The sequence below is a fragment of the Pseudophryne corroboree genome (assembly GCF_028390025.1).
Source record: "Pseudophryne corroboree isolate aPseCor3 chromosome 11 unlocalized genomic scaffold, aPseCor3.hap2 SUPER_11_unloc_7, whole genome shotgun sequence".
NCBI lineage: Eukaryota > Metazoa > Chordata > Amphibia > Anura > Myobatrachidae > Pseudophryne > Pseudophryne corroboree.
In genome coordinates, this window is record NW_026967483.1 from 385,662 (window position 1) to 411,178 (window position 25,517).

General features: G+C 44.9%; 1 protein-coding gene across 1 annotated transcript in view; it reads left to right on the forward strand.

Annotated features, from left to right (window-relative positions):
• LOC134982205 (probable D-lactate dehydrogenase, mitochondrial) overlaps window positions 1–25,517 on the forward strand; it is a gene marked incomplete at its 3' end in the record, with an annotated part of 169,614 nt that overhangs the window by 80,945 nt on the left and 63,152 nt on the right. Inside the window, exons 2-3 of the mRNA XM_063948706.1 lie at window positions 6,371–6,499; window positions 12,162–12,256. Of these exons, the coding sequence (XP_063804776.1) occupies window positions 6,407–6,499; window positions 12,162–12,256 (188 nt within the window). The remainder of the gene's footprint in view (window positions 1–6,370; window positions 6,500–12,161; window positions 12,257–25,517) is intronic.

The window sequence follows — 25,517 nt, forward strand, 5'->3', positions numbered from 1 at the left end:
TGTTGTGTGTGTGTCCTCTGTGTGAATGTGTAACTGTGTAATAGCGGTGAGTGACTTATTATACAATGGGTGTAAGGTTCTCTAGGGCTTGTGTTGTGTGTGTGTGTCCTCTGTGTGAATGTGTAACTGTGTAATAGCAGTGAGTGACGTCTCATTATACAATGGGTGTAAGGTTCTCTAGGGATTGTGTTGTGTGTGTCCTCTGTGTGAATGTGTAACTGTGTAATAGCGGTGAGTGACGTCTCATTATACAATGGGTGTAAGGTTCTCTAGGGCTTGTGTTGTGTGTCCTCTGTGTGAATGTGTAACTGTGTAATAGCGGTGAGTGACTTATTATACAATGGGTATAAGGTTCTCTAGGGCTTGTGTTGTGTGTGTGTCCTCTGTGTGAATGTGTAACTGTGTAATAGCGGTGAGTGACGTCTCATTATACAATGGGTGTAAGGTTCTCTAGGGATTGTGTTGTGTGTGCCCTCTGTGTGAATGTGTAACTGTGTAATAACTGTGAGTGACTTATTATACAATGGGTATAAGGTTCTCTAGGGCTTGTGTTGTGTGTGTGTGTCCTCTGTGTGAATGTGTAACTGTGTAATAGCGGTGAGTGACTTATTATACAATGGGTATAAGGTTCTCTAGGGCTTGTGTTGTGTGTGTGTGTGTCCTCTGTGTGAATGTGTAACTGTGTAATAGCAGTGAGTGACGTCTCATTATACAATGGGTGTAAGGCTCTCTAGGGATTGTGTTGTGTGTGTCCTCTGTGTGAATGTGTAACTGTGTAATAGCGGTGAGTGACGTCTCATTATACAATGGGTGTAAGGTTCTCTAGGGCTTGTGTTGTGTGTCCTCTGTGTGAATGTGTAACTGTGTAATAGCTGTGAGTGACGCCTCGTTATACAATGGGTGTAAGGTTCTCTAGGGCTTGTGTTGTGTGTCCTCTGTGTGAATGTGTAACTGTGTAATAACTGTGTGACTTATTATACAATGGGTGTAAGGTTCTCTAGGGCTTGTGTTGTGTGTCCTCTGTGTGAATGTGTAACTGTGTAATAGCAGTGAGTGACTTATTATAAAATGGGTATAAGGTTCTCTAGGGCTTGTGTTGTGTGTGTGCTCTGTGTGAATGTGTAACTGTGTAATAGCGGTGAGTGACTTATTATACAATGGGTATAAGGTTCTCTAGGGCTTGTGTTGTGTGTGTGTGTCCTCTGTGTGAATGTGTAACTGTGTAATAGCGGTGAGTGACGTCTCATTATACAATGGGTGTAAGGTTCTCTAGGGCTTGTGTTGTGTGTCCTCTGTGTGAATGTGTAACTGTGTAATAGCAGTGAGTGACTTATTATAAAATGGGTATAAGGTTCTCTAGGGCTTGTGTTGTGTGTGTGCTCTGTGTGAATGTGTAACTGTGTAATAGCGGTGAGTGACTTATTATACAATGGGTATAAGGTTCTCTAGGGCTTGTGTTGTGTGTGTGTGTCCTCTGTGTGAATGTGTAACTGTGTAATAGCGGTGAGTGACGTCTCATTATACAATGGGTGTATGGTTCTCTAGGGCTTGTGTTGTGTGTCCTCTGTGTGAATGTGTAACTGTGTAATAACTGTGAGTAACTTATTATACAATGGGTGTAAGGTTCTCTAGGGCTTGTGTGTTGTGTGTGTCCTCTGTGTGAATGTGTAACTGTGTAATAGCGGTGAGTGACGTCTCATTATACAATGGGTGTACGGTTCTCTAGGGCTTGTGTTGTGTGTCCTCTGTGTGAATGTGTAACTGTGTGACTTATTATACAATGGGTATAAGGTTCTCTAGGGCTTGTGTTGTGTGTCCTCTGTGTGAATGTGTAACTGTGTAATAGCAGTGAGTGGCGTCTCATTATACAATGGGTGTACGGTTCTCTAGGGCTTGTGTTGTGTGTCCTCTGTGTGAATGTGTAACTGTGTAATAACTGTGTGACTTATTATACAATGGGTATAAGGTTCTCTAGGGCTTGTGTTGTGTGTCCTCTGTGTGAATGTGTAACTGTGTAATAGCGGTGAGTGACGTCTCATTATACAATGGGTGTAAGGTTCTCTAGGGCTTGTGTTGTGTGTCCTCTGTGTGAATGTGTAACTGTGTAATAGCAGTGAGTAACGTCTCATTATACAATGGGTGTAAGGTTCTCTAGGGCTTGTGTTGTGTGTCCTCTGTGTGAATGTGTAACTGTGTAATAGCGGTGAGTAACGTCTCATTGTACAATGGGTGTAAGGTTCTCTAGGGCTTGTGTTGTGTGTCCTCTGTGTGAATGTGTAACTGTGTAATAGCGGTGAGTAACGTCTCATTATACAATGGGTGTAAGGTTCTCTAGGGCTTGTGTTGTGTGTGTTCTCTGTGTGAATGTGTAACTGTGTAATAACTGTGAGTGACTTATTATACAATGGGTGTAAGGTTCTCTAGGGCTTGTGTTGTGTGTCCTCTGTGTGAATGTGTAACTGTGTAATAGCGGTGAGTGACGTCTCATTATACAATGGGTGTAAGGTTCTCTAGGGCTTGTGTGTGTGTGTCCTCTGTGTGAATGTGTAACTGTGTAATAGCGGTGAGTAACGTCTTATTATACAATGGGTGTAAGGTTCTCTAGGGCTTGTGTTGTGTGTGTGTCCTCTGTGTGAATGTGTAACTGTGTAATAGCGGTGAGTAACGTCTTATTATACAATGGGTGTAAGGTTCTCTAGGGCTTGTGTTGTGTGTTTATTCCTCTGTGTGAATGTGTAAATGTGTAATAGCGGTGAGTGACGTCTCATTATACAATGGGTGTAAGGTTCTCTAGGGATTGTGTTGTGTGTGTGTCCTCTGTGTGAATGTGTAACTGTGTAATAGCGGTGAGTAACGTCTTATTATACAATGGGTGTAAGGTTCTCTAGGGCCTGTTTTGTGTGTGTCCTCTGTGTGAATGTGTAAATGTGTAATAGCAGTGAGTGACTTATTATACAATGGGTGTAAGGTTCTCTAGGGCTTGTGTTGTGTGTGTGTGTCCTCTGTGTGAATGTGTAACTGTGTAATAGCAGTGAGTGACTTATTATACAATGGGTATAAAGTTCTCTAGGGCTTGTGTTGTGTGTGTGTCCTCTGTGTGAATGTGTAACTGTGTAATAGCAGTGAGTGACTTATTATACAATGGGTATAAGGTTCTCTAGGGCTTGTGTTGTGTGTGTGTGTGTGTGTGTGTGTGTGTGTGTGTGTGTGTCCTCTGTGTGAATGTGTAACTGTGTAATAGCGGTGAGTAACGTCTTATTATACAATGGGTGTAAGGTTCTCTAGGGATTGTGTTGTGTGTGTCCTCTGTGTGAATGTGTAACTGTGTAATAGCAGTGAGTGACTTATTATACAATGGGTGTAAGGTTCTCTAGCGCTTGTGTTGCGTGTGTGTCCTCTGTGTGAATGTGTAACTGTGTAATAGCAGTGAGTGACTTATTATACAATGGGTATAAGGCTTTCTAGGGCTTATGTTGTGTGTGTGTGTGTCTTCTGTGTGAATGTGTAACTGTGTAATAGCCATACTTGCCTACCTGACCTTCTCCATGAGGGAGAAAATGCTCTGTTCCTGGTAATGTATGATTGCCATCACCTGTGGTGAAACGCCTTTCTTATCAATTACCCAGCTCACCACAGGTGATGGCAATCATACATTACCAGGAACGTCCAGGAACAGAGCATTTTCTCCCTCATGGAGAGGGTCAGGTAGGCAAGTATGGTAATAGCTGTGAGTGACGTCTCGATATACAATGGGTGTAAGGTTCTCTAGGGCTTGTGTTGTGTGTGTGTCCTCTGTGTGAATGTGTAACTGTGTAATAGCTGTGAGTGTTGTCTCGTTATACAATGGGTGTAAGGTTCTCTAGGGCTTGTGTTGTGTGTGTGTCCTCTAGGGCTTGTGTTGTGTGTGTCCTCTGTGTGAATGTGTAACTGTGTAATAGCAGTGAGTGACTTATTATACAATGGGTATAAGGTTCTCTAGGGCTTGTGTTGTGTGTGTCCTCTGTGTGAATGTGTAACTGTGTAATAGCTGTGAGTGACGTCTCGATATACAATGGGTGTAAGGTTCTCTAGGGCTTGTGTTGTGTGTGTGTGTCCTCTGTGTGAATGTGTAACTGTGTAATAGCTGTGAGTGTTGTCTCGTTATACAATGGGTGTAAGGTTCTCTAGGGCTTGTGTTGTGTGTGTCCTCTAGGGCTTGTGTTGTGTGTGTCCTCTGTGTGAATGTGTAACTGTGTAATAGCAGTGAGTGACTTATTATACAATGGGTATAAGGTTCTCTAGGGCTTGTGTTGTGTGTGTCCTCTGTGTGAATGTGTAACTGTGTAATAGCTGTGAGTGACGTCTCGATATACAATGGGTGTAAGGTTCTCTAGGGCTTGTGTTGTGTGTGTGTCCTCTGTGTGAATGTGTAACTGTGTAATAGCTGTGAGTGTTGTCTCGTTATACAATGGGTGTAAGGTTCTCTAGGGCTTGTGTTGTGTGTGTGTCCTCTAGGGCTTGTGTTGTGTGTGTCCTCTGTGTGAATGTGTAACTGTGTAATAGCAGTGAGTGACTTATTATACAATGGGTATAAGGTTCTCTAGGGCTTGTGTTGTGTGTGTCCTCTGTGTGAATGTGTAACTGTGTAATAGCTGTGAGTGTTGTCTCGTTATACAATGGGTGTAAGGTTCTCTAGGGCTTGTGTTGTGTGTGTGTGTGTATGTGTCCTCTAGGGCTTGTGTTGTGTGTGTGTGTCCTCTGTGTGAATGTGTAACTGTAATAGCAGTGAGTGACGTCTCATTATACAATGGGTATAAGGTTCTCTAGGGATTGTGTTGTGTGTGTGTGTCCTCTGTGTGAATGTGTAACAGCAGTGAGTGACGTCTCATTGTACAATGGGTATAAGGTTCTCTAGGGCTTGTGTTGTGTGTGTCCTCTGTGTGAATGTGTAACTGTGTAATAGCTGTGAGTGTTGTCTCGTTATACAATGGGTGTAAGGTTCTCTAGGGCTTGTGTTGTGTGTGTGTCCTCTAGGGCTTGTGTTGTGTGTGTCCTCTGTGTGAATGTGTAACTGTGTAATAGCAGTGAGTGACGTCTCATTATACAATGGGTGTAAGGTTCTCTAGGGATTGTGTTGTGTGTGTGTCCTCTGTGTGAATGTGTAACTGTGTAATAGCGGTGAGTGACGTCTCATTGTACAATGGGTGTAAGGTTCTCTAGGGCTTGTGTTGTGTGTGTCCTCTGTGTGAATGTGTAACTGTGTAATAGCAGTGAGTGACTTATTACACAATGGGTGTAAGGTTCTCTAGGGATTGTGTTGTGTGTGTGTGTCCTCTAGGGATTGTGTGTGTGTGTGTGTCCTCTGTGTGAATGTGTAACTGTGTAATAACTGTGTGACTTATTATACAATGGGTGTAAGGTTCTCTAGGGCTTGTGTTGTGTGTGTGTGTGTGTGTGTGTGTGTGTGTCCTCTGTGTGAATGTGTAACTGTGTAATAGCGGTGAGTAACGTCTCATTATACAATGGGTATAAGGTTCTCTAGGGCTTGTGTTGTGTGTCCTCTGTGTGAATGTGTAACTGTGTAATAGCGGTGAGTAACGTCTCATTATACAATGGGTGTAAGGTTCTCTAGGGATTGTGTGTGTGTGTGTGTCCTCTGTGTGAATGTGTAACTGTGTAATAGCGGTGAGTGTTGTCTCGTTATACAATGGGTGTAAGGTTCTCTAGGGCTTGTGTTGTGTGTGTGTGTCCTCTAGGGGTTGTGTGTGTCCTCTGTGTAACTGTGTAATAGCTGTGAGTGTTGTCTCGTTATACAATGGGTGTAAGGTTCTCTAGGGATTGTGTTGTGTGTGTGTGTCCTCTAGGGCTTGTGTTGTGTGTGTGTGTCCTCTAGGGCTTGTGTTGTGTGTGTGTGTGTGTGTGTGTGTGTGTGTGTGTGTGTGTGCTCTGTGTGAATGTGTAACTGTGTAATAGCGGTGAGTGACGTCTCATTATACAATGGGTATAAAGTTCTCTAGGGCTTGTGTTGTGTGTGTGTGTCCTCTGTGTGAATGTGTAACTGTGTAATAGCAGTGAGTAACGTCTTATTATACAATGGGTGTAAGGTTCTCTAGGGCTTATGTTGTGTGTGTGTGTGTGTCCTCTGTGTGAATGTGTAACTGTGTAATAGCGGTGAGTGACGTCTCGTTATGCAATGGGTGTAAGGTTCTCTAGGGATTGTGTTGTATAATGCTGTGTGATATCTGTGTGGTACTGTGTCTTTAATGGGGGTGGACCGCATGGCTATTATCAAGCCTCTCCGCCCTCTGTCCGCCCCTGCAATGTCCTTCTGTCCTCTCCTCAGTCTGCTGACATTCTCTACCAACAGCTTGTCTTCTATCTGTATGTATAGGCTGCACCCTGAGCCCTGACAGAAGGAGAGAGAACCATGTCTCTGCTAATTACAGCACGGATACAGAGAGCTATCTCCCCCTGCCTATATCATACACGGAGCTGCCGACTGTACAGCGTAACCCCACAGGTACAGCACCAGTCACACAGACAGTACTCACCGCCCTAGTGTAATACAGGCAGTAGTCGTGTACTGTAGTGTAATGCAGGCAGTAGTCGTGTACTGTAGTGTAATACAGGCAGTAGTCGTGTACTGTAGTGTAATACAGGCAGTAGTCGTGTACTGTAGTGTAATACAGGCAGTAGTCGTGTACTGTAGTGTAATACAGGCAGTAGTCGTGTACTGTAGTGTAATGCAGGCAGTAGTCGTGTAATGCAGGCAGTAGTCGTGTAGTGTAATACAGGCAGTAGTCGTGTACTGTAGTGTAATACAGGCAGTAGTCGTGTACTGTAGTGTAATGCAGGCAGTAGTCGTGTACTGTAGTGTAATGCAGGCAGTAGTCGTGTACTGTAGTGTAATACAGGCAGTAGTCGTGTAGTGTAATGCAGGCAGTAGTCGTGTACTGTAGTGTAATATAGGCAGTAGTCGTGTACTGTAGTGTAATACAGACAGTAGTCTCCACAGTGTAATACAGAGAGTAGTCGCTGCAGTGTAATACAGACAGTAATCACTGCAGTGTAATACAGACAGTAGTCACCGCAGTGTAATACAGACAGTAGTCACCATAGTGTAATACAGACAGTAGTCACCATAGTGTAATACAGACAGTAGTCACCATAGTGTAATACAGACAGTAGTCACCATAGTGTAATACAGACAGTAGTCACCATAGTGTAATACAGACAGTAGTCACCATAGTGTAATACAGACAGTAGTCACCATAGTGTAATACAGACAGTAGTCACCATAGTGTAATACAGACAGTAGTAACCTCAGTGTAATACAGACAGTAGTCACCGCAGTGTAATACAGACAGTAATCACTGCAGTCACCACAGTGTAATACAGATGGTAGTCGCCGCCGTGTAATACAGACAGTAATCACTGCAGTCACCACAGTGTAATACAGACAGTAGTCTCCACAGTGTAATACAGATAGTAGTCGCTGAGGCGTAATACAGACAGTAGTCTCTGCAGTGTAATATAGACAGCAGTCTCCGCAGTGTAATACAGACAGTAGTCACCGCTGTCACCACAGTTTAATACAGACAGTAGTCTCCACAGTGTAATACAGAGAGTAGCCGCCGCAGTGTAATACAGACAGTAGTCTCCGCAGTGTAATACAGACAGTAGTCTCCGCAGTGTAATACAGACAGTAGTCTCCGCAGTGTAATACAGACAGTAGTCTCCGCAGTGTAATACAGACAGTAGTCTCCGCAGTGTAATACAGACAGTAGTCTCCGCAGTGTAATACAGACAGTAGTCTCCGCAGTGTAATACAGACAGTAGTCTCCGCAGTGTAATAGACAGTAGTCTCCGCAGTGTAATACAGACAGTAGTCTCCGCAGTGTAATACAGACAGTAGTCTCCGCAGTGTAATACAGACAGACAGTCTCCGCGGTGTAATACAGACAGTAATCACTGCAGTCACCACAGTGTAATACAGACAGTAGTCTCCGCAATGTAATACAGACAGTAGTCTCCGCAGTGTAATACAGACAGTAGTCTCCGCAGTGTAATACAGACAGTAGTCTCCGCAGTGTAATACAGACAGTAGTCTCCGCAGTGTAATACAGACAGTAGTCTCCGCAGTGTAATACAGACAGTAGTCTCCGCAGTGTAATACAGACAGTAGTCTCCGCAGTGTAATACAGACAGTAGTCTCCGCAGTGTAATACAGACAGTAATCACTGCAGTCACCACAGTGTAATACAGACAGTAGTCACTGCAGTGTAATACAGATAGTAGTCGCCGCGGTGTAATACAGACAGTAGTCTCCGCAGTGTAATACAGAGAGTAATCACTGCAGTCACCACAGTGTAATACAGACAGTAATCACTGCAGTGTTATACAGACAGTAGTCACCGCAGTGTAATACAGACAGTAGTCACCATAGTTTAATACAGACAGTAGTAACCGCAGTGTGATACAGACAGTAGTAACCGCAGTGTGATACAGACAGTAGTCACCGCAGTGTAATACAGATAGTAGTCGCCGCAGTGTAATACAGACAGTAATCACTGCAGTCACCACAGTGTAATACAGAGAGTAGTCTCCACAGTGTAATACAGAGAGTAGTCTCCACAGTGTAATACAGAGAGTAGTCTCCACAGTGTAATACAGAGAGTAGTCTCCACAGTGTAATACAGAGAGTAGTCGCTGCAGTGTAATACAGATAGTAGTCATTGAAGTGTAATACAGACAGTAGTCATTGCAGTGTAATACAGACAGTAGTCTCCGCAGTGTGATACAGACAGTAGTCTCCGCAGTGTGATACAGACAGTAGTCACCGCAGTGTAATACAGACAGTAGTCACCGCAGTGTAATACAGACAGTAGTCTCCACAGTGTAATACAGATAGTAGTCGCTGCAGCGTAATACAGACAGTAATCACTGCAGTGTAATACAGACAGTAGTCACCGCAGTGTAATACAGACAGTAGTCACCGCAGTGTAATACAGACAGTAGTCTCCGCAGTGTAATACAGACAGTAGTCACCGCAGTGTAATACAGACAGTAGTCATACAGACAGTAGTCTCCGCAGTGTAATACAGACAGTAGTCTCCGCAGTGTAATACAGACAGTAGTCTCCGCAGTGTAATACAGACAGTAGTCTCCGCAGTGTAATACAGACAGTAGTCTCCGCAGTGTAATACAGACAGTAGTCTCCGCAGTGTAATACAGACAGTAGTATCCGCAGTGTAATACAGACAGTAGTATCCGCAGTGTAATACAGACAGTAGTAACCGCAGTGTAATACAGACAGTAATCACTGCAGTCTCCACAGTGTAATACAGACAGTAGTCTCCACAGTGTAATACAGAGAATAGTCGCTGCAGTGTAATACAGACCGTAATCACTGCAGTGTAATACAGACAGTAGTCACCGCAGTGTAATACAGACAGTAGTCTCCGCAGTGTAATACAGACAGTAGTCTCCGCAGTGTAATACAGACAGTAGTCTCCGCAGTGTAATACAGACAGTAGTCTCCGCAGTGTAATACAGACAGTAGTCTCCGCAGTGTAATACAGACAGTAGTCTCCGCAGTGTAATACAGACAGTAGTCTCCGCAGTGTAATACAGACAGTAGTCTCCGCAGTGTAATACAGACAGTAGTCTCCGCAGTGTAATACAGACAGTAGTCTCCGCAGTGTAATACAGACAGTAGTCTCCGCAGTGTAATACAGACAGTAGTCTCCGCAGTGTAATACAGACAGTAGTCTCCGCAGTGTAATACAGACAGTAGTCTCCGCAGTGTAATACAGACAGTAGTCTCCGCAGTGTAATACAGACAGTAGTCTCCGCAGTGTAATACAGACAGTAGTCTCCGCAGTGTAATACAGACAGTAGTCTCCGCAGTGTAATACAGACAGTAGTCTCCGCAGTGTAATACAGACAGTAGTCTCCGCAGTGTAATACAGACAGTAGTCTCCGCAGTGTAATACAGACAGTAGTCTCCGCAGTGTAATACAGACAGTAGTCTCCGCAGTGTAATACAGACAGTAGTCTCCGCAGTGTAATACAGACAGTAGTCTCCGCAGTGTAATACAGACAGTAGTCTCCGCAGTGTAATACAGACAGTAGTCTCCGCCGTGTAATACAGACAGTAGTCTCCGCCGTGTAATACAGACAGTAGTCTCCGCCGTGTAATACAGACAGTAGTCTCCGCCGTGTAATACAGACAGTAGTCTCCGCCGTGTAATACAGACAGTAGTCTCCGCCGTGTAATACAGACAGTAGTCTCCGCCGTGTAATACAGACAGTAGTCTCCGCCGTGTAATACAGACAGTAGTCTCCGCCGTGTAATACAGACAGTAGTCTCCGCCGTGTAATACAGACAGTAGTCTCCGCCGTGTAATACAGACAGTAGTCTCCGCCGTGTAATACAGACAGTAGTCTCCGCCGTGTAATACAGACAGTAGTCTCCGCCGTGTAATACAGACAGTAGTCTCCGCAGTGTAATACAGACAGTAGTCTCCGCAGTGTAATACAGACAGTAATCACTGCAGTCACCACAGTGTAATACAAACAGTAATCACTGCATTGTAATACAGACAGTAGTCTCCACAGTGTAATACAGAGAGTAGTCGCTGCAGTGTAATACACAGTAGTCTCCGCAGTGTAATACAGACAGTAGTCTCCGCAGTGTAATACAGACAGTAGTCTCCGCAGTGTAATACAGACAGTAGTCTCCGCAGTGTAATACAGACAGTAATCACTGCAGTCACCACAGTGTAATACAAACAGTAGTCTCCACAGTGTAATACAGAGAGTAGTTGCTGCAGTGTAATACAGATAGTAGTCACCGCAGTGTAATACAGATAGTAGTCACCGCAGTGTAATACAGATAGTAGTCGCCGCAGTGTAATACAGATAGTAATCACTGCAGTGTAATACAGACAGTAGTCGCCGCAGTGTAATACAGATAGTAGTCGCCGCGTTGTAATACAGACAGTAGTCTCCGCAGTGTTATACAGACAGTAATCACTGCAGTGTAATACAGACAGTAGTCACCGCAGTGTAATACAGACAGTAGTCACCGCAGTGTAATACAGACAGTAGTCACCGCAGTGTAATACAGACAGTAGTCACCGCAGTGTAATACAGACAGTAGTCTCCGCAGTGTAATACAGACAGTAGTCTCCGCAGTGTAATACAGACAGTAGTCTCCGCAGTATAATACAGACAGTAATCACTGCAGTCACCACAGTGTAATACAGACAGTAGTCTCCACAGTGTAATACAGAGAGTAGTCGCTGCAGTGTAATACAGACAGTAATCACTGCAGTGTAATACAGACAGTAGTCTCAGCAGTGTAATACAGACAATAGTATCCGCAGTGTAAGACAGACGGTAGTCGCCGCAGTGTAAGACAGACGGTAGTCGCCGCAGTGTAAGACAGACGGTAGTCGCCGCAGTGTAAGACAGACGGTAGTCGCCGCAGTGTAAGACAGACGGTAGTCGCCGCAGTGTAAGACAGACGGTAGTCGCCGCAGTGTAAGACAGACGGTAGTCGCCGCAGTGTAAGACAGACGGTAGTCGCCGCAGTGTAAGACAGACGGTAGTCGCCGCAGTGTAAGACAGACGGTAGTCGCCGCAGTGTAAGACAGACGGTAGTCGCCGCAGTGTAAGACAGACGGTAGTCGCCGCAGTGTAAGACAGACGTTAGTCGCCGCAGTGTAAGACAGACGGTAGTCGCCGCAGTGTAAGACAGACGGTAGTCGCCGCAGTGTAAGACAGACGGTAGTCGCCGCAGTGTAAGACAGACGGTAGTCGCCGCAGTGTAAGACAGACGGTAGTCGCCGCAGTGTAAGACAGACGGTAGTCGCCGCAGTGTAAGACAGACGGTAGTCGCCGCAGTGTAAGACAGACGGTAGTCGCCGCAGTGTAAGACAGACGGTAATCACTGCAGTCACCACAGTGTAATACTGACCGTAGTCTCCACAGTGTAATACAGAGAGTAGTCGCCGCAGTGTAATACAGAGAGTAGTCTCCGCAGTGTAATACAGAGAGTAGTCTCCGCAGTGTAATACAGACAGTAGTCTCCGCAGTGTAATACAGACAGTAGTCTCCGTAGTCACCACACTGTAATGATTTGTGACGGTGTTATTCTTGACTTTGTGTGTTGGCAGCTGGTAGATGATTTGCGGGCAGTGGCCGGAGACAGCAATGTGTCCACAGCAATGATTGTCCGAGAGCAGCACGGGAGGGATGAGTCGATGCACAGGTATGGCAGATGGAAATTTATATTGTCCTTATGATGTTCATGCACACTTACCTGCATAGGAGCTGATTCTGAGCTTTTCCCTACAGCCACGACATTGTACTTACAAGGCAGAGAGTGAGCAGCTAACTTGTTTCTGTGTCTCTCCATGGCTTTATCATATTGTACAATCTGACTCACAAAGGGGGTGATTCAGAGCAGATCATAGATGTGCATAAAATTCTCTGACATGCGGGAGGAGGCCCAGCACAAGGATGGTACGCCCCGCATGTCAGGCCCTCCCCCCACCGCACAGGTGCGAAAGCATCGCATGGCAGCAATGCTTTCACACCTGCCGAGCAGCTCCCTGCCTGCGCAGCCAACTCCCCACATCACACAGACCTGTACATACACACCCACAACGCACCCATCAGAGACAGGCGTCCCCTCCCCACATCACACAGACCTGTACATACACACCCACAACACACCCATCAGAGGCAGGCGTCCCCTCCCCACATCACACAGACCTGTACATACACGCCCACAACACGCCCATCAGAGGCAGGCGTCCCCTCCCCACATCACACAGACCTGTACATACACGCCCACAACACACCCATCAGAGGCAGGCGTCCCCTCCCCACATCACACAGACCTGTACATACACGCCCACAACACGCCCATCAGAGGCAGGCGTCCCCTCCCCACATCACACAGACCTGTACATACACGCCCACAACACGCCCATCAGAGGCAGGCGCCTCATCCCCACATCACACAGACCTGTACATACACGCCCACAACACGCCCATCAGAGGCAGGCGCCCCCTCCCCACATCACACAGACCTGTACATACACGCCCACAACACTCCCATCAGAGGCAGGCGTCCCCTCCCCACATCACACAGACCTGTACATACACGCCCACAACACGCCCATCAGAGGCAGGCGTCCCCTCCCCACATCACACAGACCTGTACATACACGCCCATCAGAGGCAGGCGTCCCCTCCCCACATCACACAGACCTGTACATACACGCCCATCAGAGGCAGGCGCCCCCTCCCCACATCAGAGACCTGTACATACACACCCACAACACGCCCATCAGAGGCAGGCATCCCCACCCCACATCACACAGACCTGTACATACACGCCCATCAGAGGCAGGCGTCCCCTCCCCACATCACACAGACCTGTACATACACGCCCACAACACGCCCATCAGAGGCAGGCGCCCCCTCCCCACATCACACAGACCTGTACATTCTCGCCCATCAGAGGCAGGCGTCCCCTCCCCACATCACACAGACCTGTACATACACGCCCACAACACGCCCATCAGAGGCAGGCGTCCCCTCCCCACATCACACAGACCTGTACATACACGCCCACAACACGCCCATCAGAGGCAGGTGCCCCCTCCCCATATCACACAGACCTGTACATACACGCCCACAACACGCCCATCAGAGGCAGGCGTCCCCTCCCCACATCACACAGACCTGTACATACACGCCCACAACACACCCATCAGAGGCAGGCGCCCCCTCCCCACATCACACAGACCTGTACATTCTCGCCCATCAGAGGCAGGCGTCTCCTCCCCACATCACACAGACCTGTACATACACGCCCACAACACGCCCATCAGAGGCAGGCGTCCCCTCCCCACATCACACAGACCTATACATACACGCCCACAACACGCCCATCAGAGGCAGGTGCCCCCTCCCCACATCACACATACCTGTACATACACGCCCACAACACGCCCATCAGAGGCAGGCGTCCCCACTCCACATCACACAGACCTGTACATACACGCCCACAACACGCCCATCAGAGGCAGGCGTCCTCTCCCCACATCACACAGACCTGTACATACACGCCCACAACACGCCCATCAGAGGCAGGCGTCCTCTCCCCACATCACACAGACCTGTACATACACGCCCACAACACGCCCATCAGAGGCAGCCGTCCTCTCCCCACATCACACAGACCTGTACATACACGCCCACAACACGCCCATCAGAGGCAGCCGTCCCCTCCCCACATCACACAGACCTGTACATACACGCCCACAACACGCGCATCAGAGGCAGGCGCCCCCTCCCCACATCACACAGACCTGTACATACACGCCCACAACACGCCCATCAGAGGCAGGCGTCCCCACTCCACATCACACAGACCTGTACATACACGCCCACAACACGCCCATCAGAGGCAGGCGCCCCCTCTCCACATCACACAGACCTGTACATTCTCGCCCACAACACGCCCATCAGAGGCAGGCGCCCCCTCCCCACATCACACAGACCTGTACATACACGCCCACAACACGCCCATCAGAGGCAGACATCCCCCTCCTCACATCACACAGACCTGTACATACACGCCCACAACACACCCATCAGAGGCAGGCGCCCCCTCCCCACATCAGAGACCTGTACATACACACCCACAACACGCCCATCAGAGGCAGGCATCCCCACCCCACATCACACAGACCTGTACATACACGCCCATCAGAGGCAGGCGTCCCATCCCCACATCACACAGACCTGTACATTCTTGCCCATCAGAGGCAGGCGTCCCCTCCCCACATCACACAGACCTGTACATACACGCCCACAACACGCCCATCAGAGGCAGGCGTCCCCTCCCCACATCACACAGACCTGTACATACACGCCCACAACACGTCCATCAGAGGCAGGCGTCCCCTCCCCACATCACACAGACCTATACATACACGCCCACAACACGCCCATCAGAGGCAGGTGCCCCCTCCCCACATCACACAGACCTGTACATTCATGCCCACAACACGCCCATCAGAGGCAGGCGTCCCCTCCCCACATCACACAGACCTGTACATACACGCCCACAACACACCCATCAGAGGCAGGCGCCCCCTCCCCACATCACACAGACCTGTACATTCACGCCCACAACACGCCCATCAGAGGCAGGCGTCCCCTCCCCACATCACACAGACCTGTACATACACGCCCACAACACGCCCATCAGAGGCAGGTGCCCCCTCCCCACATCACACAGACCTGTACATACACGCCCACAACACGCCCATCAGAGGCAGGTGTCCCCTCCCCACATCACACAGACCTGTACATACACGCCCACAACACGCCCATCAGAGGCAGGCGCCCCCTCCCCACATCACACAGACCTGTACATTCTCGCCCATCAGAGGCAGGCGTCTCCTCCCCACATCACACAGACCTGTACATAGACGCCCACAACACACCCATCAGAGGCAGGCGCCCCCTCCCCACATCACACAGACCTGTACATATACGCCCACAACACGCCCATCAGAGGCAGGCGCCCCCTCCCCACATCTCACAGACCTGTACATACACGCCCACAACACGCCCATCAGAGGCAGGCGCCCCCTCCCCACATCACACAGACCTGTACATACACGCCCACAACACGCCCATCAGAGGCAGGCGCCCCCTCCCCACATCACACAGACCTGTACATACACGCCCACAACACGCCCATCAGAGGCAGGCGCCCCCTTCCCACATCACACAGACCTGTACATTACCTCTAATTGGCTCCTATCATATCCTTTTTGTACAAATGTCTTCAACATTTCATTTAATGCTGGTTCTACTGCTTCAATGTTTGATGTAATTCTACGGGTTCTTAAGAATTGTGAACACGGAATGCCTCCCGTATTCACATTTCTTAAGAACACGTAGAATATGGATATGATAGGAGCCAATTAGAGTTAATTAAAAATAAAGTAATGGAGACCTCTAGACAAACCACACTGTCTAAGAAAGATGTGGCTAGTGAGCATGTGACACGTGTACCATGGGTTAATAAATATACCATCAATAGTGATCACCGTATTAAAAGGGTAAAGAAATGGTGGCCCATTGTTAATTCAGACAGAGAACTTCCATCTCTTTGGATACTAGAATATTACCTAGTTACCAGAGAGGTAGAAATCTGAGAGATCCAATTGTGAAATTAGACATCACTGAATTAACAAAAAAATAAACATCACATATTTTGCGCCGTAAGCCTGGGTGCTTTAGATGTCTTGGCTGTGTTACGTGCAATGCTTAGATAACAGGACACACATTTGGTCACCCACACACAGGCAGAAGAATAGAAATAAAACATACTGTAACATACATGTACCACCACACATGTTATATATATATATATATATGTTAATCTGCCCATGCTGATTATCATATATAGGTAAAACCTCTAGACAATTTAGGGAACGTATGGCTTTACACAGAAGCGCGATCAAACAGGCATTAGAAACGGGGACCGCGGACCAGCCAGTGGCCCGACATTGCCTTAACGCTAAACACAGTATAGCACCAATTAGGGCTATAATTATAGATCATGTCCCCAAATCTATTCGGGGAGGAGATAGGGATAAGATAATATTGCGCAAGGAGAGTCGATGGAATTTTAATTTGAACGATAGCCCCGAAAGGGTTAAACGAAACATTAGGACTCCATTGTTTTGTATAAAATCCAGGGCCAAAATAGTCCATGTCTGGTCAATTATCTAAGTGTATTATCAGTTTAAGTAATTTGTGATACATCCACTGATTGTTAAGAGTAACATTGTAATAATAGTGCCGAGATATATGTAAATGTTTTTAAGTTCATGTTATACGAGCTGAGAGCGCAGTATTATTAAATTAATTGAAGCCGGTGTACAAGCGTTGCCTGGTTATCAAGACGCTCGTTCAGCTCACACCAACTAGGTGTTGCCCGATAATGATGTAGCACCGTGATGTATGTACACGGTGCCGGACTGCATCAAGCGACCCAAGTTAGGTGTAAGTAATTGTTTTTAATTGTTTGGTCTTGGGGAGGGTATAAATGTTTGTATTGTATCACTTGTGTTTGTACGCTTGTCCCTGACGACGGGGTTTCACCCCGAAACGACGTAGGAATAAAGGACTTCATTTAATTGTTTTTTAAGTCTGTGGAGTGACGCCTTATTTCCTCTATTATATTGGACTGCTTCAAGTTCTAATGAGGGCACCCCAGCAAGTTATTCATGCTGCATTGACTGATGAGTGCCTGACTACCTGCTCTGTGGCTTCCCTCGTCTTTTCACAGCCACTGGACCTCAGCGAACGGGAAGCCACAGAGCGCCGGGTAACCATGGCAACAGCTTGCCTGGTTGCCTAGGTACTGTCGGAATCCTATGACGCGCTGGAACCATGTGACTGAGGCGCCTGCACGTCACACATACCGGGACGGAAGCACCACGCTCCTCCGGACACTGCTGTTACTCCCGCCCTCTGGGTCTCCCACACCATAAAGGTAACACTATATTGTATGTTCACCCACTCTGTGTTTGTTCACCTTGACAAAGGGACGTTCGCGCCCCGAAACGTTGGATCACCCCTGTTTTGCTGAAATGGATTAAAAGCACTTGCACTTTATTCCTGGTTTCTGCAGTCTCTGAGTGCCGCTGATTGTCTCTTTCTGAAAGCGTTTGCATGCATCTTCCAGATGGCACCGGAGCACCATTCAATGCACAGGGAGAGTGCCGATCCGAGTACACACCATATATATATATATATATATATATATATATATATACAGGACCAAAGACGTGGCACTCACAGCATAGTTACAACAGATCAAAAGGACATCAGTCGCTGTTTTGCAACGTTTCAGTGGTAGTCCACTGTCGTCAGGCTTTATTTGAAAATACATTAAAATCATCTTACCTTTATAGAACCCCCGCGTGCATGTTCGAAAAACAGTCCGGACCCGAACTTCCGGTCGGGCGGACGGAAATGACGTGATAGTGCCGTCAGCGCACTGAAAGAAGAAACCATCACCATAGTAACCAGAAGCGTACATAAAAACAATCATTACAATCTACTTATAGAAACGGAAAGTCACGATAAAGTTCTCACCAATAGTACACATGCATATTACTACATGCAGTATACATATATGGATACATTGTTAATAACCCAAATGGTAACAGAGACAGTTCCTCATAATTTCTTAATATGCTGCAATCATGTTTATACAGACAAACAGGGAGACCCTGATTGTCTGGGATGTTAATGTCCCAGCTTAATCAATCTTGTTGACACAAACATATTTTGTAATGATAAAAAATAAATAAAGAAAGGAAATATAATACTATAGAGAATATACTACTAAAGAAAACAGGCGTAAGACAGTTGTTCGTTCAAACCATTAGGATGCAACACCCCCAGATATGTTATCCATTTTGTCTCCATTTGGAGTAGTTTGGACGACCGATCTCCACCCCTAATGCTGTTAGGGATGTGATCGATCATTCTGTATCGTATACTATTGATGGGGTGTTTATAAATAGCGAAATGTCTTGCTACGGGTTGTTCACTGCTGCCCGTTTCTAGTGCTTTTCTTATGGCCGACCTATGACAGGTCATTCTCTCTTTAAATTTCCTTTCTGATTTACCTACATAGCTGAGGCCACAAGGGCAGACAATCTGATAGACCGTGAATGTGGAATTGCAGGTTAATCGATGTCGAATTAAAATCTTTTTACCTGTTTGTGCTTTGTGGGTGGTTAAATGAATCTCCTGTAAGTAAGTATTGACACGTAACGCACGTGCATTTAAAGCACCCTAATTTAGTGGTTGCATGAGACAAAAAATGTGTGCTAGGTATTACTGCATCCTGTGCAACCCTTGAGATATCGGTTTTAACCAAATAGTCTCTGAGATTTTTCCCTTTGGTGTAACACGGCATAAGCCTAGAACCAGATAAATGTAATTGTTCATCGGTTTCTATTAAGGGCCAATGTTTTTTGGCAATACGTGTAATAGCATTGGATTTTACATTAAATTTGTTTACCCAAGGGAATTTGGTTTGATGCTGTTCATCTTTTTTGATCTTATTTTTTAATAAAGCTGTCCTGTCCATACTCATAACTTTTGCTTTAGCCGAATTGAGCAACCCTTTGGAATAACCTCTTAGCCGTAATTTGGTGATTAAAGTATCAATCTGAGCCGAGGCAACCTCTGTCTCACTGTTTATACGTCTAATCCTAATCATTTGAGAGTAAGGTAATCCTCTCTTAAGAGAGGGAGGATGACAGCTTTGTGCATGTAAAAGCTGATTGCAATCAGTGGGCTTTGTATAGATGCTAGTGTTAATCTTATTATTCTGAATTTTTACCAAGACATCTAGAAAGTTAATAACCTTCTGATTAAATTCAAAAGTGAATTTAATAGAGCCGTCGCCGGCATTGAAACCCTCCAATAATTCTGTTAGTGTCTGTATGTCATCTTTCCATAGAAAAATAGGTCATCTATGTAACGATTGAAAAGAATTGCCCCTGATCTAAAGCAATCATTATTGTAAAACAAATCCTCTTCTATTGAAAACATAAAAATGTTTGCATATGTGGGAGAGACTGCAGATCCCATCGCACACCCTCTCGTTTGTAAATAAAATTGTTTGCCATACAGAAAAAAGTTGCTGGTCAAAACTAATTCTAATAACAGCAAAATAACATTAATTTTATCTGAATCAAACACTGCCTTTCTATAAAGAAATCTTCTGACCGCTGCTAATCCCATATCATGGGGAACTGATGTATACAGGCTGACAACATCCACGGTTACCAGCCAACAATTATCTAGTAATAATTCAATAGAATGAAGATTGTTTAGGAAGGCAGTAGTGTCAATCAGATAGCTGGGTTCTTCACACAGCAAAGGTTGTAACAAACAATCTAAAAAGACCGACAAGGGTTGCAGAAGAGACCCCCGTGCCGACACAATGGGTCGACCAGGGGGTGGATCTGTTCCCTTGTGGATCTTTGGCAGTAGGTAAAATATCGGCACTATCGGGAACTGTGGTACCAAAACATTCATAATTTCTGGAGTGATTAAATCAACCTTTAGTGCTTGTGAAAGAATATCAATTAATCGTTTTTTACAACTAGCAGACGGATTAGCATGTAATTTTGTATATACATCCACACAAGACAATTGTCGTTGTGCTTCTGTATTATAATCATGAAAGTCTTGTAATACTATCACGCCTCCTTTATCCGATGGCCTTATGATCAATTGTTCATTATTGGATAAATCATGTAGTGCATTCCGTTCAGCTTTAGTAAGATTAGGGTGTGTTTGTTCACGGGAGTCCTCCACACATTTAACCTCATGTTCAAAGATTCTCATAAACGTCTTTAAACTTGTGTTGTTTGACAAGGGGTCAAAGATAGATTTATGACGAAAAGGATGAAGTTTGGTAGGTAAAGGTCTCTGCACATTGGTATTTGTCTGATTGCCAAAATGTTCCTTTAATTTGATCTTGCGTTGGAGCTTGTATTTTTCTATATTCCATTGGAGATCACTGAAAGGGACAGAAGGCACGAATGAAAGTCCTTTGTTCAATAACTTTTTTTCAGTGTCTGATAGCTCGTATGATGACAAGTTACAGATCATTTCTTTTTGTATCGTGGTGGCCTGCCGACTCGTCCCCTGCCTCTGCCATTGGCCGCCTCTACGGGTGTATCTCCGCTTTCTAAAGCGGCTCGATCTTTTGCCGCTACCCCTAAAGGGGCTGATGTTTGGTTTGATCTTTCAGATTCACTCGTTGATTCCACCGATGAGTCTGTGTCTAATCTGTAATTTTGTTTGAATTGGCGACGGAAGAATGGGCGTTTTTTATCTGTGGGATTATTGCCAGACAGCCACCTGTACACAGTATGTCTTTCATAATCTTCCTCAACTTTGACCAATTTCTTCTTTTTAAACTCAATAAGTTCTTTTTTATATTGAGTAATCTGTGTCTGTAGTTTCTTCATCCACTCGCCCTCAACATCAGCCGTAAGAATGGATAGGTTGGTACTTTCAAAAACCGCAATTTTTGTTCTGACTGATTCCAATTCCTTTAAAAAGAAGAAATTGGTCAAAGTTGAGGAAGATTATGAAAGACATACTGTGTACAGGTGGCTGTCTGGCAATAATCCCACAGATAAAAAACGCCCATTCTTCCGTCGCCAATTCAAACAAAATTACAGATTAGACACAGACTCATCGGTGGAATCAACGAGTGAATCTGAAAGATCAAACCAAGCATCAGCCCCTTTAGGGGTAGCGGCAAAAGATCGAGCCGCTTTAGAAAGCGGAGATACACCCGTAGAGGCGGCCAATGGCAGAGGCAGGGGACGAGTCGGCAGGCCACCACGATACAAAAAGAAATGATCTGTAACTTGTCATCATACGAGCTATCAGACACTGAAAAAAAGTTATTGAACAAAGGACTTTCATTCGTGCCTTCTGTCCCTTTCAGTGATCTCCAATGGAATATAGAAAAATACAAGCTCCAACGCAAGATCAAATTAAAGGAACATTTTGGCAATCAGACAAATACCAATGTGCAGAGACCTTTACCTACCAAACTTCATCCTTTTCGTCAGAAATCTATCTTTGACCCCTTGTCAAACAACACAAGTTTAAAGACGTTTATGAGAATCTTTGAACATGAGGTTAAATGTGTGGAGGACTCCCGTGAACAAACACACCCTAATCTTACTAAAGCTGAACGGAATGCACTACATGATTTATCCAATAATGAACAATTGATCATAAGGCCATCGGATAAAGGAGGCGTGATAGTATTACAAGACTTTCATGATTATAATACAGAAGCACAACGACAATTGTCTTGTGCGGATGTATATACAAAATTACATGCTAATCCGTCTGCTAGTTGTAAAAAACGATTAATTGATATTCTTTCACAAGCACTAAAGGTTGATTTAATCACTCCAGAAATTATGAATGTTTTGGTACCACAGTTCCCGATAGTGCCGATATTTTACCTACTGCCAAAGATCCACAAGGGAACAGATCCACCCCCTGGTCGACCCATTGTGTCGGCACGGGGGTCTCTTCTGCAACCCTTGTCGGTCTTTTTAGATTGTTTGTTACAACCTTTGCTGTGTGAAGAACCCAGCTATCTGATTGACACTACTGCCTTCCTAAACAATCTTCATTCTATTGAATTATTACTAGATAATTGTTGGCTGGTAACCGTGGATGTTGTCAGCCTGTATACATCAGTTCCCCATGATATGGGATTAGCAGCGGTCAGAAGATTTCTTTATAGAAAGGCAGTGTTTGATTCAGATAAAATTAATGTTATTTTGCTGTTATTAGAATTAGTTTTGACCAGCAACTTTTCTGTATGGCAAACAATTTTATTTACAAACGAGAGGGTGTGCGATGGGATCTGCAGTCTCTCCCACATATGCAAACATTTTTATGTTTTCAATAGAAGAGGATTTGTTTTACAATAATGATTGCTTTAGATCAGGGGCAATTCTTTTCAATCGTTACATAGATGACCTATTTTTCTATGGAAAGATGACATACAGACACTAACAGAATTATTGGAGGGTTTCAATGCCGGCGACGGCTCTATTAAATTCACTTTTGAATTTAATCAGAAGGTTATTAACTTTCTAGATGTCTTGGTAAAATTTCAGAATAATAAGATTAACACTAGCATCTATACAAAGCCCACTGATTGCAATCAGCTTTTACATGCACAAAGCTGTCATCCTCCCTCTCTTAAGAGAGGATTACCTTACTCTCAAATGATTAGGATTAGACGTATAAACAGTGAGACAGAGGTTGCCTCGGCTCAGATTGATACTTTAATCACCAAATTACGGCTAAGAGGTTATTCCAAAGGGTTGCTCAATTCGGCTAAAGCAAAAGTTATGAGTATGGACAGGACAGCTTTATTAAAAAATAAGATCAAAAAAGATGAACAGCATCAAACCAAATTCCCTTGGGTAAACAAATTTAATGTAAAATCCAATGCTATTACACGTATTGCCAAAAAACATTGGCCCTTAATAGAAACCGATGAACAATTACATTTATCTGGTTCTAGGCTTATGCCGTGTTACACCAAAGGGAAAAATCTCAGAGACTATTTGGTTAAAACCGATATCTCAAGGGTTGCACAGGATGCAGTAATACCTAGCACACATTTTTTGTCTCATGCAACCACTAAATTAGGGTGCTTTAAATGCACGTGCGTTACGTGTCAATACTTACTTACAGGAGATTCATTTAACCACCCACAAAGCACAAACAGGTAAAAAGATTTTAATTCGACATCGATTAACCTGCAATTCCACATTCACGGTCTATCAGATTGTCTGCCCTTGTGGCCTCAGCTATGTAGGTAAATCAGAAAGGAAATTTAAAGAGAGAATGACCTGTCATAGGTCGGCCATAAGAAAAGCACTAGAAACGGGCAGCAGTGAACAACCCGTAGCAAGACATTTCGCTATTTATAAACACCCCATCAATAGTATACGATACAGAATGATCGATCACATCCCTAACAGCATTAGGGGTGGAGATCGGTCGTCCAAACTACTCCAAATGGAGACAAAATGGATAACATATCTGGGGGTGTTGCATCCTAATGGTTTGAACGAACAACTGTCTTACGCCTGTTTTCTTTAGTAGTATATTCTCTATAGTATTATATTTCCTTTCTTTATTTATTTTTTATCATTACAAAATATGTTTGTGTCAACAAGATTGATTAAGCTGGGACATTAACATCCCAGACAATCAGGGTCTCCCTGTTTGTCTGTATAAACATGATTGCAGCATATTAAGAAATTATGAGGAACTGTCTCTGTTACCATTTGGGTTATTAACAATGTATCCATATATGTATACTGCATGTAGTAATATGCATGTGTACTATTGGTGAGAACTTTATCGTGACTTTCCGTTTCTATAAGTAGATTGCAATGATTGTTTTTATGTACGCTTCTGGTTACTATGGTGATGGTTTCTTCTTTCAGTGCGCTGACGGCACTATCACGTCATTTCCGTCCGCCCGACCGGAAGTTCGGGTCCGGACTGTTTTTCGAACATGCACGCGGGGGTTCTATAAAGGTAAGATGATTTTAATGTATTTTCAAATAAAGCCTGACGACAGTGGACTACCACTGAAACGTTGCAAAACAGCGACTGATGTCCTTTTGATCTGTTGTAACTATGCTGTGAGTGCCACGTCTTTGGTCCTGTGTATGTTATCTTCACGGAGGCACCAGCATTTCTATACCTGAGCATTGTGGAGTGCCTATCCTTGCATCTTTATATATATATATATATAATATGTATGACGAAAGGAAATCAGCGGCACTCAGCAGACTTGTAGTAAAATAAAAAAGTCTTTAATCCGGTCCTACGGCGTTTCGAGGACTGCGCCCCGTCTTCAGGGACAAATCATACATACATATACACACATATATATATATATATATATATATATATATATATATATATATATATATATATATATATATATATATGGAGAAAAAGGTACAGGTGCGCTGGTGATCCTATAATGAGAGTTTGTCAGTCCACAGTGAATGAATCCCTGGGCTGTAGCACTGGTGTAACCAACACCGCTGCAAATCTCCAAATGAAGCTCAGAACTCCTTGAGCAAATTGTGTCTGGAAAAAATCAGGAGAATGCGCCCATAGTGCAGATAAATTTATTTCACACATAAATTAAAAACAGGACATTCCATGGATTATAAAAGACTCGTACCATAAAAGACCCACTCTTTGGGCCAGTTAAAACACATGAAACAATCCACCAGGCTATCCACCAAACCTGCTGCAGTCAAAGACCGGACCATGCACCGCGCCGGTAGAAGCCGAACTCGTCAGGTCACTCAGTGAAGCAGCCGGGATGTGTGAGCCGGGTGGGAGAAGACGCACGTCTGGCAAGCCCCGCCTCTACGCGTTTCGTAGTTACTTCGTCAGGAGGCTGACGAAGTAACTACGAGACGCGTAGAGGCGGGGCTTGCCAGACGTGCGTCTTCTCCCACCCGGCTCACACATCCCGGCTGCTTCACTGTGAGTGACCTGACGAGTTCGGCTTCTACCGGCGCGGTGCATGGTCCGGTCTTTGACTGCAGCAGGTTTGGTGGATAGCCTGGTGGATTGTTTCATGTGTTTTAACTGGCCCAAAGAGTGGGTCTTTTATGGTACGAGTCTTTTATAATCCATGGAATGTCCTGTTTTTAATTTATGTGTGAAATAAATTTATCTGCACTATGGGCGCATTCTCCTGATTTTTTCCAGATATATATATATATATATATATATATATATATATATATATATATATATATATATATATATATATATATATGCAAAGAAAAATAATGCGGCACTCGGAGGACTTC